Source organism: Cetorhinus maximus, chromosome 22 (assembly GCF_964194155.1).
Source record: "Cetorhinus maximus chromosome 22, sCetMax3.hap1.1, whole genome shotgun sequence".
Classification (NCBI taxonomy): domain Eukaryota; kingdom Metazoa; phylum Chordata; class Chondrichthyes; order Lamniformes; family Cetorhinidae; genus Cetorhinus; species Cetorhinus maximus.
This window is the reverse complement of record NC_135900.1, coordinates 61,843,437-61,864,872: the sequence shown is the minus strand read 5'-3', so window position 1 is coordinate 61,864,872 and position 21,436 is coordinate 61,843,437. Positions and strand designations below refer to the sequence as shown.

Sequence of the window (21,436 nt, the reverse complement as noted above, 5' to 3'; positions counted from 1 at the left end):
TTTAAATCCATTATAATAGTTTTTTGATAAACAAACAAATATTGATCAAAGGTAATTATACTCACAATCCAGTATAATTTTTCATTAATTGAAAGTGTCTTTGTCTCAAGAAGATAGGGAGTCCTAGCTTAGGCCAGGACTCAACTTATGTCTGCAAAAATGGCTGACTAATAGTAGACTAAAGTGTCCCCTAGCCATGTGCCTGTTTAAAAACCGTCCTAGCTGAATTCAAAATTTATTGTGCAATGTATTCTTTCACAAAAAACAAGGTTATTAATAAATCTTTTCAATTTAAGAATTTGTGCAGGCCATGTATCTCAGATGCTTACTGTCTGAAAAGACAGCTGGATTGTCTAGTTGGTTGCCTCCCAAGGACTTCATTTTTGAATACCCACATTTTCTATTACAACGAGCTTTCAGGCTATGATCCAAATACTATGGGAGTGTTTTGCTGATATTAATCAGCATTCTTAATTATTTGTCTGTAATTAACATCTTAAATTTTCCATTAATTGTATTAGTTTTGTCTCAAGGTAGACTGGGCACTTTTCAGGATCGAAAATGGCAGCCCTAATCCCATGAGTTTGCACGATACACAACGAGCAACAACCTGATCGGGGTAGCCATTACCTCACACGATAGCTTTGATGTGCTCTAATTCAGCATCAAGCTTATACGGTGAGCAAATGGCTAGGGGCCTATTTACGAGGTTACCAATAAGGCCAATCTTATAACGTGTAGGAATCCCAACAGGTATATTGACCATTGAAGATCAGCTTGCAGCAGACAGTAGTAAAGAATCCTTTGGAAGATTTATCAGCTAGCACATCGAGGACAGGGGGCTTGTTAGACTGCTCCATTTCAACAGTGAATTTGAGCGTGGGATGAAGCCCATTCAGGTGTTTAAGGAAGTTCTTACATGCAGCTGCAGATTCAAGTAAAGCGAATGTATCATCTATGTATCGGAAGTACGTAAGAGGTAGGAGATTTGGGGCAATTCCATTGAAACTGAATTTCTCATGGAAACTGATGAAAATGTTAGCGAGAGCTGGGCCTAGAAGGAATCCCATGGCAACACCATCTAGTCAGGCACACATGATGTTGTTAAAGCTGAACTCCACACTAGTTGCTAAGTTCACAAGTTCAATCACTACAGATTCAGACAATGGCCATGTGTCTAAATTGTCTTGATATAAATGACACGTCACAAATATCTATTGCTTCCTTGAACAGTCATCCTCAACAAGCATGACTATATCAACAAAATGCACACCATTCTTAATGGGTTCAAATTCATACCCATTGGACCCACTAAGCATGACCTCACAGCCCTGCTCAAAACCAAGTCACAAAAATGTTTGTTAGACTTGTGTTCAGTAACAACATGCCTGTGGTGTATATGATAGGATTCATCCTCATGGTTCACTGCGTCCGCGTTTGTACGGGCTGTCCAAGACAAACAAAAGTGATCTCCCCTTATGCCCCATCTTACCTATGACTAGTTCTATCCAACATGAATTGGCCAAATGGTTCAATGAGTTGCTTCAACTGGTTCTCAGTGAGTTTTCCACAAACACATTGACGGGCTGCTTCACCTTCGTGAAGACTAAACAAGACTTACAAATCAATTGCAATGCCATGCCCATGTGCTTGTTCAACACTGCTGTTCACTGATGTGCTGCATCACTATATCATGACAATTTAGATGCACCACCATTGTCTGAATCAGTATTCATTGAACTTACTAACTTAGCAACTTGTGCAGTGGAGTTCAACCTTAATGACATCATGTGTGCCCAAATAGAGGGTGTTGCCATGGGATCCCCTCTAGGCCCAGCTCTTGCTAACATTTTCATTAGTTTCCATGAGAAATGCATCTTCGATGGAATGACACCTAACCTCCTACCCCTTGCATATTTCCGATACGCAGATGATACATTTACTATATTTGAATCTGCAGCTACATGTTGGAACTGCCTTATACTTCTGAATGTATTCCATCCCACACTCAAATTTTCACCTTTGAAATAGAGCAGTCCAACAAACCCCATTTCCTTGACGTGCTAGTTGAGAAATCAGCTACTGGGTTCTCTACTGCTGTCCACCTCAAACCTACCTTCACTGGTCAACAGATGTGTTAGGATTCCTACACTAAAACCCTCGGCTCTAAATTCTCATGAGATATATTCTTACCTGTCTGATGAGGCCTGTTTGACAAATTGGGATTGGACCAGCATGCTGCTATTCATGTTCAAAGAAGCTGCTATTCAACTGCCCTTTGGTCAAGTGTGTGATAATACAGTGACAGTGCATTTGCTAGCTGCTTACCTTAACCAGTCGGGTTTGGCTGATGACACAGGGCAGGCTGTACAACTGGTGCACAAACGCCTTCAACTCATGGACAGTTAGCTTTGTCCGAGTCTTTCCACCTTCTGATTTATTTCTAAAATACAGCAACAAAGTAAAGCTAATTATCACAAGCTTGTTTTCAAAACGTCATGATTTACTTGAAGGGTTTCCGGTTTGTAGAAATTTCAGCCTTTATCTATAAACAATGGTAAGAATTCAGTCCATGGGTTCTTGCAGCCCAACCCATCCTTCATGCAGCCAAATTTTTATTTGCAGGCTATATTAATAGAATATTGCTGGTAGCAGAATATAGGAGACATTAAAATTGAGATTTATCCCATCTGTCTGTTCGGGTGGATGTAAAAGATCCCATGGCACTATTTCAAAGGCGAGCAGGGGTGTTTTCCCCAGTGTCTTGGCCAAATTTAACCATCAATCAACATCACACAAAAAAAAAATGATCTGCTCATTATCAAATTGTTGTTTGTGGGAGTTTGTTGAGCTCAAATTGGATGCAATGTTTCCTAAATTACAACGGTGACTGCACTTCAAAAGTACTTCATTGGTTGGAAAGTGCTTTGAGACATCCGGTGGTCATGAAAAGCACTATATAAATGCAAGTTCTTCTATCTTTTTGATGCAACTGCTCCAGCCCCATAATCGACATTCAACACACCAATAAAGAAACATAAGCGGAAATTTTGTTTAACGTTTGGATTACCCCCTCATTCCTCCCCTATCTACAACAAAAGTAAACAAATTTTGAGGATGTCCTATTATTGTTCTCACTTAAGCCACAGGATAGATATTTTCTGACCTGCAACTCAAGGGCCAAATCAGTCCACTTTGACATTGTATTCAGCTCACTCAGCAGGTTCAAATCTCATTCAAAACAGCTGCTCCTTCCCAATCTGATTCCCTCCAATCTGAGCAAAGAGCAACAGACAAACAGGAATTCAATATAGGCAAATGTGAGCTTGTCCACTTTGGACTGAACCAAGGTAGAATGGAGTACTTTCTAAATGACGGAAAGGTAGAACTAGTGATCTGAGGGTCCAGGTGCGTGGATCATTAAATTGTCGTGAGGAGATACAGAAAATAATCAAAAAGGCTAATGTAATTCTTGCCTTTATATCTAGAGCACTAGAATGTAGGGGGTAGAAAGTATGCTACAGCCATACAAATCTCTGGTTATCTGATGTATTGCGTGCAGTTCTGGGCACCATATCTTATGAAGGTCCTGGAGGGAGTGAAGCGCAGATTCACCATAATATCCAGACTCCAAGGGTTAAACTTACGAGGGGACTAACAAAATTATGGTTGTACTCCCTGGCAGATATTTGGAATTTCCACAAATGGCAACTGATACTAGATCAATTGTTAACTTTAAATCTGAGATTGACAGATTTCTGTTCATCAGAGTTTGACTTTACTACAAAGAGAGTAGAGAAAAAGGGTAAAGATGTCTTACTACAATTTTATACAGCCTCAGGTGAAACCACATTTGGAGTTTGGTGTAGAAAGGACAGTGCCTTAGAAGAAGTGCAATGAAGGTTCTCATTGCTGATTTCTTGGATGAGGGGATTGTCCTATGAAGAGAGATCATGTAAAGTAAGCATATATTCCCTACACTTTAGCAAGACCTGAACAATAGTCAGATTTGGGCTGACAAGTGGCAAAGTAACATTCACACCACACGTGCGTGGCAATGACCATCTTCGACAAGACAGAATCTAACCGCGTTCACTTGACAATCAACAGCATAACTATCATTGATTTGCCCAATCAGCAACATCCTGGGGATTACCATTGACCAAAAACATAACTACAAGAGCAGGTCAGAGCCTGGGAATTCTGCGGCGAGTAACTCACCTTCTGACCCCACAAAGCCTGTCCATCATCTACATGGGACAAGTCAGCAGTGTGATGGAATATTCCCCAATTACCTGGGTGAGCACAAAAACACTCAAGAAGCTCGACACCATCCAGGATAAAGCAACCTGCTTGATCAATACCCCATCCACCATCTTAAACATTCACTCCTTCCACGACAGACACACAGTGGCAGCAGCGTGCATCACCTACTAGATGCATTGCAGCAACTCACCAAGGCTCCTTCGAAAGCGTTTTCCAAACCTGTGACATTTACCACCTAGAAGGGCAAGGGCAGTGGGCCTATGGGAACACCCACTGGAAATTTCCTTTCAAGACACACACCATCCTTACTTGGAACTACATTGCCATTCCTGCATTGTCACTGGATCAAAAGCCTGGAACTCCCTTTCCAACAACACTGTGGGCATATAGACTGCAGTTGTTCAAGGCAGCGGCTCACCCCACCCTCTAAAGGGAAATTAGGCAGGGGCAATAAATGCTGGTCTTGTCACTGATGTGAGATAGAACAGATAAAAAATAAGCCCTGAGTTTGAAGGGAGTTTGCATCATCGCCCTATGGGTTTTGTTGTTTTTAAGCTGATGGGTGAATTAAAAGTTTAATCATATCCAGTATTTATTAGGGTATATTTTCAATGATTTTTCCTGTTCTTTGCAAATTATCTTGCTAGATAAGCTCTATCACATGGTTCAGAAAGAGCGAATTTGTTAATATCTGTGTTTTAAACATGTAATAAACGCGCACCAGCTAGGGATGGTTATAAATGCCAGCCTTGCCCACATGCCAAGAATCAAAATATATCAAAAATATCCCTCCCACATATAACTGGTAAGTAAAGCATGATACCCCAACTTCAAATGGATGAACATATCATGAGATAACCCTGCATGGATATGCAAAGCATCAGATACCGCAGGTGGATAAACAAAGGATTGGACACCTCAACCCTTATGAAGAAACCGTTGCCTCATCTTCCTGTAAATGTTGATTCATTTGCTGTTTTGTAGTGCATGTATTGTTGTAGTAATTTGCTTTATAACGTCCCTATAGGGGGAATGCTTAAATAACACGTTATGAACCTGTACCACACTTAATCGTTTTATTATTTCATGGGATGAGGGACTTGCTGGCAAGGCTAGCATTTGTTGCCCATTCCTAATTTCCCTTGAACTGAGTAGCTTGCTAAGTCATTTCAGTGGCTAGCTGGAGAGAAAGAAAGATGGGGAGAGGGGTGGGAGAGATGGAGGGGCGGAGAGATGGGGGGTGGGAGGGGAGATGGAGGGAGCGGGGTGCAAGGGGGCTGGGCCAAGAAGGATGTGAGAAGGGATCAGATGGAACACTGTGTCCAAGAGGACAAAACAGAGATGGAGAAGCAAACTTAGAGAAATTTCCGAAAAACAGCATCAGACTTTCATTCTAAAACACGAGTACCTGCTTACCCTGTCATACTGCTTACCTGCTGCGTTGCTTTCTGCTGACCAGCAGTTGGGCAATAGAGGCACAAGTTTCTGCCTCTTTCACAGCTGCTCGCAGCTGCCGGAGCAGGTCATTCTCAGGAAATTTCTTCTCTTCTGCCTCTTCCAAACGGGTTTTCAGCTCACAAAGATCTGGTCAGGAGTGAGGATAGCAGAAAGCCCTAATTCAAATCTACAGAAACTGTAAATCAATAACTTTCATATAAATAGTCAAAGCCACAAGAGCCTTGAGTATGTTGGATGAGGTGAACCAAATCTTTTTTCTGGGGAGGGAAACGACAGTAGTAATGTTCTATAATTAGCAAAGGTGGTGTGATGGAATTTGTAATATCATTTATATATTTATGGCAATGTGGGTAATAAATAGATTTACATTACATGCTTTTTAAATGCACAGATTTTGTGTTCATTTGTATTGCTTTGCATACATCCATTGATTTGTGCTATGGAGAGAACAGAACCCAACTGAAATTTATATTCCAGGCACAAAGAGTGTCAACAGGCCAATCCAATTCCTAGATTATTTGACATGGGCTTCACAGAATCCATAGAATAAGAGCCATCCCTAAGCTGTTATTAGCTCTTGAATGGAGTTCTCCAATCCCAATCACCTACCCATATTTTAAGTTCATTATAAATCCTTATCCAATTCCATTTAAATGATGCTATCATCTCGACATCAATACCCCTTATGACAAAGTATTCTAGGTCTATTAAATTTGAAATTTGAAAAAAAATTGCATCAATTTATTCGTTCTCCCCAGAAAATACTGACTGGCCTGTTGTGCGTTTCCAACACTTGGCTTCTCATAATAATTGAGGCTTAATTCTTCTGGACCTCTTTCTGTATTTACCAAGCTTAGCTGAAAAATTAGACACTTTCCATTTCAAGTATTCAGTTACAACATCAACCTCTCCCAGGATACGTACAGCACACATTAAATGCACAGTATCTTAGTGTACAGACCAGATCCAGAGAACTAAAGGGTACAAATTTCACACCGCTGTTCAAAAAAGGAGAGATGAACTGAGCAATCAGCCTAATGCCAATGATGGGAGAGCTTCCAGTGACCATAACCCTGGAAAAAGTTAACTATCATTTGAAGAAAACATGGTTAATAAGTGGATTTGTTAAAGGCAAATTGTGTCTGAAACTGGTTTGTCTTCTTCAATTCAATAATAAAGTTATTCCAGTTGATACATATATCTATGTTTATAAAAGTCTGTCTGTTGGAAACATTGTGAACTGCGAGGAGGATAGTGTAGAACTTCAAAAGGACATAGTTGGTGGAATGGGCAGACAGGTGGCAGATAAAGTGCAATGGGCAGAAATACAAAGTGTAAAAGCAGAATACTGCGGATGCTGGAAATCTGAAGCAAAAACAAAAACTGCTGGAAAAACTCAGGTCTAACAGCATCTGTGGAGAGAAAGACAGAGTTAACGTTTTGAGTCCATATGACTCTTCTTCAGAACGTTCTTCAGTTCTGAAGTCATACAGACTCGAACGTTAACTCTGTCTTTCTCTCCACAGATGCTATCAGGCCTGCTGAGTTTTTCGAGAAATGTGAAGTGATTCATTTTGATAGGAAGAACACAGAGAAACAATATAAAATAAAGAATACAACACTGACAGGGTTGTAGGAGCAGAGGGACCTGGGTGTTTTTTTTTATTATTCATTCACAGGATGTGGGCTTCACTGGCTGGACCAACATTTATTGCCCATCCCTAGTTGCCCTTGAGGTGGTGAGCTGCCTTCTTGAACCGCTGCAGTCCATGCGGTTTAGGTACATCCGCAGTGCTGTTCGGAAGGGAGTTCCAGGATTTTGACCCAGCAACAGTGAACAGCGATATATTTCCAAGTCAGGATGGTGAGCGACTTGGAGGGGAACTTCCAGGTGGTGGTGTTCCGATCTATCTGCTGCCCTTGTTTATCTAGATGGTAGAGGTCGTGGGTTTGGAAGGCACTGTCTAAGGTGCATTCCTGCAGTACATCTTGTAGATGGTACAAACTGCTGTTACTGTGCGTTGGTGGTGGAGGGACTGAATGTTTGTGGATGGGTGCCAATCAGATGGGCTGCTTTGTCCTGTAAAGGGCGGTGTCAAGTTTCTTGAGTGTTGTGGGAGCGGCACTCATCCAGGCAAGTGGGGAGTATTCAATCACGCTCCTGACTTGTGCCTTGTAGAAGGTGGACAGGCTTTGGGGAGTCAGGAGGTGAGTTACTAATCGCAGGACTCCTAGCCTCTGACCTGCTCTTGTAGCCACAGTATTGAAATGGCTAGTCCAGTTCAATTTCTGGTCAATGGTAAGTCATTGAAGGTGACAGGATAGGTTGAGTATGGTTAATAAAGCATACAGTACCCTAGGCTCTATTAATAGGGGCATAGAGTACAAGTGCAAGGAGATTATGTTGAACTTGTATAAGACAATAGTTTGGCCTCAGCAAAAGTATTGCATCCAGTTCTGGATGCTGCACTTTATGAAGGGTGTGAAGGCATTGGAGAGAGTGCCAAAAAGATTCAGGAGAATGGTTGAGGAATGAGATAACCCCGCATGGATGATCAGGAACTTCACTTATAAAGATAGTCCCAACTTCGCCAATCTATTTTCCTTAGAGAAAAGGCGGCCAAGAGGAGATTTGATGAAGGGTATTCAAAATCATGAGGGGTCTGGACAGAGAAGATAGGGGGAAACTGTTCCTACTCGTGAAAGGATCAAGAATGAGAGGGCATAGATTTAAAATAATTGGCAAAAGAAGCAAAAGTGATAAAAGAGATAACCTTTTCATGCAGCGAATGGCTAAGGTCCAGAATGCACTGCCTTAGTGTGGTGGAGGCAACAATTCTGTTTGTTGGCAAACTCTTCCAAGGTCCTTGAGCCAATCTCACACATACTTAGTGGGACGATACCTTGGACCGAGGGGCATGGCATAGGCGTGTTGATGTTGAATCACCCCAACCGGGGCGGGTGGGGTGGGGTGTGGAAATCCCACAACACTGCCTACTTTGAGTCCTCACCGACACCTTAGCTCAGGCACCCTAGCTCAGGCATGCTTCAACCAACCTTAACGATACATTCCAAGAAAGAATAGGATGAATTTACGTCATAAATCCTTGACCTTTTCATATTTCTTTTTCTCACTTTATTTTTTTCAGGTAAGTTACGTTCTGAGACACTACACATTATTATTTTGGAAGGGGAAGCGACAGGTGGCACACAGAGTCAGGGAAGAACATAGGAGCAGGAGTAGGCCATTCAGCCCTTCAAGCCTGCTCCACCATTCAATAAGATTAAGGCTAACCTGGTTGTGCTCTCAACTCGACTTTGCTATCTGCCTTCCCCCACCTCATAACCCTCGACTCGCTTGACTATCATAAATCTGTCTAACTCTGCCTTGAATAAATTCAATGACCCAGCCTCCACTGCTTTCTGGGGAAGAGAATTCCACAGACTAATGAGCCTTTGCGAGAAAAAAATTCTTATCTCTGTCTTAAATGGTAGATCTCTCATTCTGAAATGGTGTTCTAGTCTCTCCCAGAAGTGAAAACATCCTCCCAGTATCTAGCCTATCAAATCCCCTCAGGATCTTATATGTTTCAATAAGATCACCTCTCAAGCTTCTCAAATCCAATGGGTATAGGCCCAACCTCTTCATAAAATAAGCCCCTCATCCCCGGATTGCGTCGAGTCCAGGTTGGAATACATCAAATGTGGCTCCTCTGTTCAAGAAAGGAAGGAGTCAGCAAGCAGGAAACTACAGGCCAGTTAGTTTAACATCGGTCGTAGGGAAATTGCTGGAATCTATTATTAAGGAGTTATAGCAGGGCACTTAGAAAATCTCAATGCAATCAGGCAGACTCAACATGGCTTTGTGAAAGGGAAATCAAGTTTGACTCATTTATTAGAGTTCTTTGAGGAAGTAACAAGCAATGGCGAGGAGGCATTTGGCAAGGTGCCACATCAAAGGGTACTATGCAAATTAAGAACTCATGCAATAGAAGGTAACATGTTAGCATGGATAGAGGATTGGTTAGATAACAGGAAGCAGAGAGTAGGCATAAATGGGTCTTTTTCAGGTTGGCAAGGTGTGATGAGTGGAGTGCCATAGGGATCAGCGCTGGAGCCTCAACTACTTACAATTCATATCAATGACTTGGATGGAGATCCTGAATGCGTGGTTGCTAAATTTAATGATGATACAAAGATAAGTAGGAAAGTAAGGTGTGAAGAGAACATAAGGAGTCTGCAAAGGGACATAGATCGGTTAGGTGAATGGGCAAAAATGTGGCAGCTGGAGTATAATGTGGGAAAATGGGAACTTGTCCACTTTAGCATGAAGAATAAAAAAGTAGCATATTATTTAAATTGAGAGAGGTTGCAGAATCTCAGAAGGTTTGTATACAGGTACAGCAAGTGATTAGGAAGGCAAATGGAATGTTATTTATTGCAAGGGGTAAATATAAAAGCAGAGATGTTTTGCCCAACCACATCTGAAGTACAGTGTACTGTTTTGGTCTCCTTATTTAAGAAAGGATATAAATGTGCTGGAAGCACTTCAGAGACGGTTCACTCGATTGATACCTGGGCTGGGAGGGTTGTCTTATGAGGAAAGGTTAGACAGCCTGGGCCTGTATCCACTGGAGTTTAGAAAAATGAGAGGTAATCTGAAGAGACTTAACAGGGTGGGTGCTGAAAGGTTGTTTCCCCTTGTGGAAGAGACTACAGCTAGGGGGCATAGTTTAAAAATAAAGTGGTCTCCCATTTAAGACAGACATGAGAAGAAATTTTTTCTCTCAGAGGATTGCGAATCTTTGGAACTCTCTTTCCCAGAGAGCGGTGGAGGCAGGGTCAATAAATATTTTTAAGGCAGTAGAAGATAGATTCTTGACTAATAAGGGAGTCAAAGGTTATAGGGGGTAGGCGGAATGTGGAGTTGATGCCACAATCACATCAGTCATGATCTTATTGAATGCTTGGGCAGGCTCAAGAGGTCTACTCCTGCTCTTAATTCGTATGTTCATAAGAACCTTCTCTATACTGCTTCTAATGCAATCATATCTTTTTTTCAAATAAGGAGTCCAAAACTATACACAATATTCCAGAAGTAGTCTCATCAGGGCCCTGTACAGCTGCAGTAAAACTTACTACTTTTATGTTCCATTCCCCTTGCAGTAAATTCCAACATTCCATTTGCCTTCCTAATCACTTGCTGTACCTGCATACTAATTTTTTGTGATTCATGTACCAGGACACCCAGATCCCTCTGTACCTCAGAGTTCTGCAGTTTCTCTCCATTTAAATAATCTGCTGCTTTTCTATTCTTCCTGCCAAAGAGGAAAAGTTCACATTTTCCCACATCCATCTGCAAAATTTTTGCCCACTCACTTAACCTGTCTAATATCCTTTTGCAGACTCTCTAACCTCTTCTTTACAACTTACTTTCCTACCTATCTTAGTGTTATCAGCAAATTTAGCTACCATATATTCAGTCCCTTCATCCAAATCATTGATGCAGATTGTAAATAGTTGAGGCCCAGCACTGATCCCTGTGGCACTCCACTTGTTACAGCTTGCCAACCCAAAAAGGTTCATTTATCTCTACTCTCTGCTTCTTGTTAGCTAACCAATCCTTTATCCATGCTAGTATGTTACCCCCTACACCATTTAATCTTAGCTTTGTAGTAACCTTTGATGTGATATAAGAGCCCATGGTGTTGGGGGTAGTATATTAGCATGGATAGAGGATTGGCTAACTAATAGATGACAGAGAGTTGGGATAAGGGGGGCATTTTCAGGAGTGCAACAGGGATCAGTGCTGGGGCCTCAATTATTTACAATATATATTAATGACTTGGATGAGGAAAGTGAATGTACTATCACCAAGTTTGCGGATGACACAAAAATAGGTGGGAAGGCAAGTGCTGTGGATGACATAAAGAGTCTACAGAGGGATGTAGACAGGTTAAGTAAGTGGGCAAATACTTGGCAGGTGGAATATAATGTGAGAAAAAGTGAGGTTATGCACTTTGGCAGGAAGAATAGAGGAGCTGAATATTATTTAAATGAAGAAAGACTGCAGAAAGCTGCAGCACAGAGGGATCTGGGGGCCCTCGCACATGAATCACAAAAAGCTAGTATACAAGTTCAGCAGGTTAATAGGTATGGCAAATGGAATGTTGGCCTTTATTTCAAAGGGAATGGAGTATAAAAATAGGGGAGTCTTGCTAAAACTATACAAGGCACTAGTTAGACCACACCTAGAATACGGTGAACAGTTTTGGTCCCCTTATCTAAGGAAAGATTTATTGGCATTGGAGGCAGTCCAGAGAAGGTTCACTAGGTTGATCCCAGGTATGGAGGGATTTTCTTATGAGGACAGGTTGAGTAGGTTGGGCCTGTACTCATTGGAGTTTAGAAGAAAGAGAGGTGGTTTGTGGGTTTAATGAGGATTTGTGTCATCCGCAAACATGTGCGAGCTGTTGTCATTGAGGGTTCCGATAAAGGTAACACTGGTAGATCCACGCCATTAAGACCGTCATGAGCAGGGCTAAAGAGCTTCTGGAAATGTACACCATTTTGTTGAAGACCGTGCCCATGGAATTCAGGTTGCTTGGGTGCTGCTGTCGGATGAGAAACGCTGGCTAAATCTTTGAAGAAAAGGAGCTGGAATTCTACCTGAGGAAATTCAGCATTTTGAAGGATTTTTGAAGACGAAATTGATGCCATATATGAGTGGACTGCCCAGAAAATTTTTGAGGTCTATTGTTATTGTATATCTGCTATTTAATGTGTAATTTGTAAAATATATTGACTGTCATTTATCTATTAATTCATGTTTCGGTTATGTTGAATTTGGTTTGATTGTTCAAGTGAAAGTTATAAAAAGTGAAATCTTGTTGACTGGTTTCTTGCTGAGGTCATTCGGTTCTTTTGGTTTGTTGGTGTGGTCTCCACGGCGATCATAACAATAGCCCCAATTTCTACTCAGCAGAGATCTTCTGCTCCAAAGAATCAATTTTCTAGCACTTGGATACACCAAGGATCAATGATGGCCTACATAACGCATTTCACACATATCACAAGAGTGTACTGTACTGCCACCCTCTTGTACATAGAACAGTTCCAGTCTTCCCTCACAACTCACTTTTGACCCACAGAATCAGACTTGTGTCTTGGCAACACTGAGGGTGGTGGAAACAGAGATGATCTATGATTTTAAAAGGAAATTAGACAGGCACTTGAAGGAAATAAACTTGAAGGACTATGGGGACGGGGAATGGGGCTGATTGGTTTGTTGGACAGAGAGCTGGCATGGAATCAATGGGCCAAATGGCCTCCTTCTGTGTTGTAATGACTCTGACTTGATGGCTGACTGTAAAGGATGTGACCTTCTCAAAGAACAAAAGAACATTGGTTAAACAGGATCTAACCACATCAACCGACTCCATTTTGCCAGTTAACCAGGCTATTTATGAACAGGCAATCCTCACATTCCTTTCCAATAATTAAAACTATTACTTGGAACTGAAGACAGTCTAATGAATTTGTAGTTGTTTGCAATGGTTTTATCAAGCTAGTTGAATATGGGGACACACTCAACAAAGATATATTCCATTGAGAAAGAAAGACTCCAAGAGAAGGATGCACCATCTGTGGCTAACTGAAGAAGTTAAGGATAGTTTCAAATTGAAAGAAGAGATGCATAATTGTGGTAGGCCACAAGATAGGGAAAACTATAGAAATCAGAAAATGATGACTGAAAAAAATAATAAAGGGGTATATGAGAAACTAGCAAGAAATATAAAAAGACAGTAAAAGGTTCCACAAGTATATAAAAAGAGAAAGAGTAGCAAAAGTGAGCATTGGTCCGAGAGGGTGAGACTGAGGAAATAATAATGGGAAACAAGGAAATGGCAGAGACTTCAAACAAGTGTTTTATATCTGTCTTCACATTAAGACACAGAAAGCATCCTGAGAATATAGCAAATCAGGGGCAAGAGGGAGGAACTTAAACAATCACAATCGCTAGGGGAAAAAGTGCTGAGAAAGCTAAGGGGCTCAAGGTTAACAAATCCCTGGCCTGATGGCCTACATCCTAGGGTCTTAAAGGAAGGGCTGCAGAGATATTAGATGCATTGGTTGTAATCTTCCAAAATACTCGACATTCTGGAAAGATCACAGCAGATTAGAAAACCACAACTGTAACACCTATATTTAAGAAAGGAGGGAGACAGAAAGTAGGAAACTATAGGCCAGTTAGTATACTGTCTGTCATTGGGAAAATGCTAGAATCCATTATTAAGGAGGTGGCAGCAGGACATTTAGAAAATCAGAATACAATCAGGGAGTGCCAATATGGTTTTGTGAAAGCGAAGCTGTGTTTCACAAATTTATGAGCGTTCTTTGAGGATGTAACAAGCAGGGTGGATAAATGGGAGCAAGTAGGTTTCAAAAAGGCATTCGATAAGGTGCTATGTAAAAGGTTACTGCACAAGATAAAAGCTTTTGGTGTTGGGGTGATATATTACATGGATGGAGGATTGGCTAAGTAACAGGACACAGTCGGGTCATTTTCAGATTGGCAAACTGTAACTAGTGGAGTGCCACAGGGATCAGTGCTGGGGCCTCAACTATTTACAGTCTATATCACTGACTTGGATGAAGGGACTGAACGTATTGTAGCCAAATTTGCAATGATACAAATGATACAAAGATAGGTAGGAAAGCAAGTTAGGAGGAGGATACAAGGAGCTGCAAAGGGATATACGTAAATTAATTGAATGGGCAAAATATTTGGCAGACGCAGTATGATATGGAAAAATGAGACACTTTTCACTTTGACAGGAATAATAATGAAGCAGAATATTGTTGAATGAAGAGAGACTGCAGACTGTTGCAGTACAAAGAGACCTGGGTGTCCTACATGAATCATGAAAAGTGAGCATGCAGGTACAGCAAGTAATTAGGAAGGCAAATGGAATGTTGGCATTTATTGCAAGACGGATGGAGTATAAAAGTAGAGAAGACTTGTGACAACTGTACAGGGTAGTGAGGTGCAGCTCGAGTACTACGTACAGTTTTGGTCTCCTTACTTAAGGAGGATATACTTGCATTGGAAGCAGTTCAGAGAGGTTTACTAGGCTAATTCCTGGGATGAAGTGTTGTCTTATGAGCAAAGGTTGAGCAGGTTGGGCCTACACTCATTGGAGTTTAGAAGAAAGAGCGGTGATCTTATTGAAATATATCAGATTCTGACAGGATAGATGTTGAAAGGATGTTTCCCCTCGTCGGGGAACTAGGGGGTACAGTTTAAAAAAGGGGTCTCCCAGTTAAGACAGAGGTGAAGAGGTATTTCATCTCTTAGAGGGTCGTTAATCTTTGGAATTCTCTTCCACAGAGACCGGGTCATTGAATATATTCAAGGCTGAGTTAGCCAGGTTTTTTGATCGAAAAGCGAATCAAGGGTTATGAGGCTACAGGCATAAAAGTAAGTTATGGCCACAGTCTGATCAACCATGATCTTACTGAACAGCGGAGCACGCTTGAAGGGCCAAATGGTCTTCTCCTGCTCCTTATGATCTTACGCAGTTGGCCTATTTCTGCTCCAGTGACACCTTACCATTGGTCCAATGGCTCCCCTATAACCATTATCAGTGCTTCACAAATATCCCCTGTAGACTTTCTCAGCACTCTAGGATAAATATTATCATGGAAATTTATTGTCAAAGTGTTTTTTAAAGCTGTTTCAGACTTCCAGCTCCAATTTCTTATTTTTGCTGAAGGGCGTGTGTGTTTGCGGGAGCCATATTGTTTGGATCTTGCCTTGAAATTAGTTGAACTGAATTGGTAATGGACGTTTGAAATATACAGTCTACCAGTTGGTCAAAAGATAATGAGTGCTGTGTAAGAAGACATTATATTCATAAAATGAATAAAAGAAACTAAATAAAAAAATACACACCTTTCTTGTGATTAAGTTCTGCTTCCAAGGCTTCTCTCACTTTACCCACCCAGTTGTCATATGACTGGGCTCGCTCTTTCACTCCGTAAAGCATTGATGGGAGCTCATCCAGTGTGTAACGGTACCTAGTTTTGGTTGTGCGAAAAGAGGAACCTTCACCATCCTTGTACATCCATTTCTTATTTTTCTTTACATAGGATCATACAGGACAGAAACAGGCCATTCAGCACAACCAGTCCTTGGGGCATTTATGCTCCATTCGAATCTCCTCTCAACTTTCATGATCTAAACCTATCATCGTAACTCTCTATTCCCTTCTCCTTACTATGCTTGTCTAGCTTCCCCTCAAATGCTTCTATACTATTCACTTCAACCATTCCCTTTGGTAGAAAGTTCCACATTCTCAACACTCATTGGGTAAAGAAGTATCTTCTGAATTCCCGATTCAACTTCTGGTGACTATCTTATATTGATGGCCTCTAGTTATTGTCTTTCTCACAAGTGGAAAGATTCCCTCTGTATCCATGCTATCAAAACCTTTCATAATCTTAATGGTTAGGTCACCCCTCAGCCTACATTTTTCAAAAGCAAACAGACCCCTTCTGTTAATCATTTCCTGATTGGTTTATCCATGCATATCTGGTATCATCCTTGTAAATCTTCTTTGCACCCTCCCAAGTGTCTCTATATCCTTTGTATAATATGGCCACCAGAACTGTGCTCAGTGGTCTAACCAAGGTTCAATACAGGTTTAGCAGAACGTATCTACTTTCAAATTCTATCCCTCTAGAAATAAAAACCGAGTGCTTAGTTTGTTTTTGTTAAGACCTTCATAACTTGCGTGCAACTTTGAGTGATTAATGTATTTGTACTCCAAGATCTCTTTGTTCCTCTTCCCCTCCTAGACCCGCACCTTCCAAGGAATAAGTGACCTTCCTATTTGTCCTACTAAAACGTATTACCTCACATTTGTATGCGCTGAACTTCATTTGGAAATTTTTTACCCATTCCGCAAGTTTATTAATGTCGTCCTGTGATTTGTTGCAGTCCTCCTCAGTATTGGCTGTGCTCCCCCCAACGCCCCCATCCCACCAAATCCTCAAATCCACAAATTTAAAAATTGTGTTTTTGATTCCAAAGTGCAAAATCATTAATGTGAATTGTGAACAGCAGTGGTCCCAGCACTGATCCTTGTAGAACACCACTTCCCACCTTCTGCCACTCTGAATAACTATCTGTACTCGGACCTAAGCCAGCTAACAATCCATTCTGCCACTTGTTCCTTGACTCCACATTCTGCAACCTTATTCATGAGTCAATTAATTGACAGTTTATTTGAAAATCCAGAAAAATTGCATCTACTGGATTACCACTACCTCCTCAAAAAAAGTTGGTCAAACAAGATTTCCCTTCTGAAATCCATGCTGACTATTAATTATTATATTTTTATTTTATGGATGTTGTTCTATCCTCTCCTTTACTAAGGATTCCATAAATTTCCTACCACTGATGTTAAGCTGACTGGTCTATAATTCCCTGGGCATGTTCTCTTCCTAAATAGAGGAATTGCATCAGCTATCCACTAGCTCATTGGCACTACACCTTTTTATAACAAATTATTAAACATGAGTTGTAACATCTTGGTTATCTCTTCCCTAGATTCTTTAAAAATACATGGACGTAATCCATCCAGACCAGGGAGTTTATCCGCTAAGAGCCTAACTAATTTATTCAATACATCAACAATTTTTATCGTAAATGACATCCCATTACTCAAGGGCAATTAGGGATGAGCAACAAACGCTGGCCTACGGAATAAAAAAATACACAGCTCATCCAACATTAGACAAAAGAACTGAACTTGAGGTGAAGCGAGGGTGACTGCCTTGACATCAAGGCAGCATTTGACCAAGTGTGGCATCAAGGAGCCCTGGCAAAATTGAAATCAATGGGGATTGGGGGCGGGGGCAATCTCTCCACTGGTTGGAGTCATACCTAGCACAGAGGAAGATGGTTGTGGTTGTTGAGGTCAATCATCTCAGCTCCAGGACATCACTGCAGGAGTTCCTCAAGGTAGTGTCCTAGACCCAACCATCTTCGGCTGCTTCATCAATGACCTTCCTTCCATCATTAGGTCAGAAGTGGGGATTGCACAATGTTCAGCACCATTCAAAACTCCTCAGATACTGAAGAAGTCCGTGTACATATGCAGCAAGACCTGGGCAATATCCAGGCTTGGGTTGACAAATGGTAAATAACATTTGCGGCACACAAGTGGCAGGCAATGACCATCTCCAACAAGAGTAAATCTAACCATCTCCCCTCTGACATTCAATGGCATTACCATTGCTGAATCCCCCACTATGAACATCCTGGGGGCTTGCCATTGACCAGAAATTGAACTGGACTAGCCATATAAATACTGTGGTTACAAGAGCAGGTCAGGGGCTGGGAATTCTGCAGAGAATAACTCACCTCCTGACTCCCCAAAGCCTGTCCACCATCTACCAGGTTCAAGTCAGGAGTGTCCACTTGTCTGAATGAGTGCAGCTCCCACAACACTCAAGAAGCTTGACACCATCCAGGACAAAGCAGCTTACTTGATTGGCACCCCAGCCACCACCTTATGCCTCCCTCCACCAACTTGTAGACACTGAAGCAAAATAATTATTTATCTCGATTTTTAACTGTGTTATTACCCTACTGCTTCCTCTTCCCCCCAGTCTTCCCTTTTTTACTGATGTGCCTGCAAAGATTTTACTATTTAGTTTCCTGTTTCTTGATAGCTTTACTTCATAGCTCCTATTTGCCCCCTCCTAAGCTCTTAATATTTTCTCTTATATCATGCACATTCCTCTACTGCCTACATGCTCAACCTATGCTTCTTTCCTAACCTTTAATTATCAAAATATCATTTACGGCACAGAAAGTCCATGCTCACTTGCCAAGGAGCAATCCACTCGGTCCCCATGGCCCTGTACGTTCATTTCTTCAAGCGCCTACCCAACTTCCTTTTAAAATCAGATTATTTCCGCTTCCACCACCCTCATTGGCAACGAGTTCCAGGTCATTTCCATTCACAGCATAAAAAGGTTCTCTCTCACATTCCTCCTGCATCTCTTGTCCAAAACCTTAAATCTGTGTCTGCTAATCCTTAGCCCTAGTAACATCAACCAATGGGAACAGCTTTTCTTTGTCTACCGTATCCAAACCTGTCATAATCTTGTACACCTCCATCAAATCTCCCCTCAATCTCCTTTGCTCCAAGGTAGAAAAACCTCAGCTTTTCCAACCCAAGCTTGTAACTAAAATTCCCCCATCCTGGAACCATTCTGGTAAATCTCTTCTGCAGCCTCTCAAGAACCCTTCCTCATACCCTTCCTAAAGTGTAGTGACCAGAACAGAATGCAATAGCTCTAGTTGGGGCCTACCAGAGCTTATAAAGGGTCAGTGCAACTTCCCTGCTTTTGTGCTCAATACTTCTGCTTATAAAGCCCAAGATCCCATATGCTTTCCTAATCACTTCAAAGAGTGATGCGCACACACCCCCAGCTCCCTCTGTTCCTGCACACTCTTTAGAACTGTGCCATTAAGTCTATATTGGCTCTACCCATCCCTTCTGTCAACTATTCCTTTATGTCTTTGTTCATCAATAGAGTCTTACTAGTGTTTAGTTCACTTTTTCCTTTTTATGGAATAGATGCAACATGTGCAGCTTCTTTCAGGTCACCAAGACCATCTATGGATTGAAAACATATGATTCATCCCCGTTTCGAACTGAAGGCAGCAATACACTTCTCAATGCAGCCATCCAAGATGGTTGGAAGGAACGCCACCAGAATCTTCTCAATCAGGAGTCAACAGTATCAGACCAAACCATCAAAATAATTTCTCAAAAGCCTGAGAGATCAAACTTGGGTATGCTGCCAACATTGAAATACAAACAACTATACATCTGCAATTCCATCAATGTTTCACTCTTCAAAAGAGAGGCTAATCTATTTGAGGGAATTGTATTCCTTTCTGTCCACTGTGGGAAAAGTTCTTGAACTGCCTCCTATCTATCAGTGAAGACATACTTCCAGAGGCCCAATGTGGTTTCTGGCCATCCAGGGGATCCACAGACTTAATCTCTGTCACTCGACCAATCCAGGAAAACTGTCCCGAATGATGCAAAGAGCTCTACATGGCTTTATTGATCTGTCAAAGGTTTCTGGCTCCATCAACGGCGAGCCCTTTGGAAAGTTCTCTAGAGGCTTGAATTTATTACCATCCTGTTAGTCCTGCATGACGGTACGACAGCAAATGTCCTTTGCAATGGATTGGAGACCAAGCCCTTTCATATCCGGATGAGCATCAAGCAAGGTTTTGCAATTGCACCAACTCTCTTCACCATCTGCCTCTGCCTGGCCATGGAACTGATTCAACGGGCTGAGAGCCAAGACTAAGGTGACCTTCCAGCATATCCATTGCTTGCAGTGTGGGTCACAACTGTGCGGTTCAGATCACCCTCAACTCTGCAAAAGGGTCGGTCTCTCATTCAACATCAGTCAGACCAAAATCCTCCACATACCCTCCCCCAGACAAGCACCTACATCTCCAGCCATTGTTACTGATGGGTAGACTTTAGGAGTCATTGAACACTTCCACATCTCAGCAGCCATCCTTCTCAAAAGGACATCATCAAAGAGGAGATCCAGCACAGAATCCGTAACAGGACAAAGGCTTTAGTCTACAACGTTGTTGTTGCTGCTGCCCTTCTATATGTCAGTGAGTCCTGGGTCACCTACCAAAGGCATTTCTGGGTCCTGGAGAATTTCCACTAGTGGTGCCTCTGCATGATACTCAAAGTGAAGTGGGAAGACAGGCAAACTCCAGCATCCTCATCGAAGCCAATTCCTCCAGCATCACAAACATCATACAAAATCAGTTCTGCCGGCCAAATAATCAGCTCCCTCTTTTCACAACTCAAGGATGGCATCTGATCTCAAGGAAGACTGAGAAAACGTTTGAAGGACACTCTGATGACCTCATTGAAAAGCAGACAAAAGGAGTATGTGGGAGGAACTTGCCACTAACTGTGCCATGTGATCATGCCTCATTTAACAAGCCGCAACATAGACAGAAACTGGCCTCAAACTCTGCTGTGGAGAAGCTACAAACGCAGGAGGAGAAAGACAGCAGAACTCTGGCTTGAGGACCTCCTCCTCCATCCCTCAGGACTACTTATCCTCTTTGTCCAAAGACCAGTGGCTCCAGGGTTGGTCTACTGAGTCACCAGAAGATACATAAATCATGAAGCCTGGCAGAAGACATCTTTGTTTCGAGGGACTGATGACAACGATGATGATATTGCTTCTGCCTATCCCAATATCTTCATTCATCCATGGAGTCTCAACAGTGTTCAATTTTCTCTTCCTTTTCAGTAGAAATATGTTTCCTGTACTCTGTTGAACACCGCTTCAAATGTATCGCATTGTTCTTCTAATCATTCTTTGACAATATTGTTCCTATTTTATACATTCAGCTCCTCAAAATAAGCCTTTCTCCAATCTATTAACTTTGTTTTTATCATACTTATTTCCTTTGCTATTATCATCTTAAAATGCATTATATTATGGTCACCATTGCCAAGATGTTCTCTCCCTATTTTTTCTCTTTTCTACTCTGGTTCAATCCCCATTACTAAAACCAATGGCACATCTTCCCTTGTTGGGCTTTTTAATATTGGGTTAGAAAAGAGTTCTATGCACACTG

At 41.6% G+C, this 21,436-nt stretch overlaps 1 protein-coding gene across 3 annotated transcripts in view; it reads right to left on the bottom strand.

The window, feature by feature from the left end:
• The window catches only part of kdm5a (lysine demethylase 5A), a 191,501-nt gene that overhangs the window by 78,431 nt on the left and 91,634 nt on the right, over window positions 1-21,436 (bottom strand). For all 3 annotated transcript variants that reach the window (XM_078568415.1, XM_078568413.1, XM_078568414.1), the window contains 3 exons: window positions 15,680-15,804; window positions 5,700-5,850; window positions 2,329-2,443 (listed from right to left, as the gene is read on the bottom strand). In XM_078568415.1, the coding sequence (XP_078424541.1) occupies window positions 2,329-2,443; window positions 5,700-5,850; window positions 15,680-15,804 (391 nt within the window). The remainder of the gene's footprint in view (window positions 1-2,328; window positions 2,444-5,699; window positions 5,851-15,679; window positions 15,805-21,436) is intronic.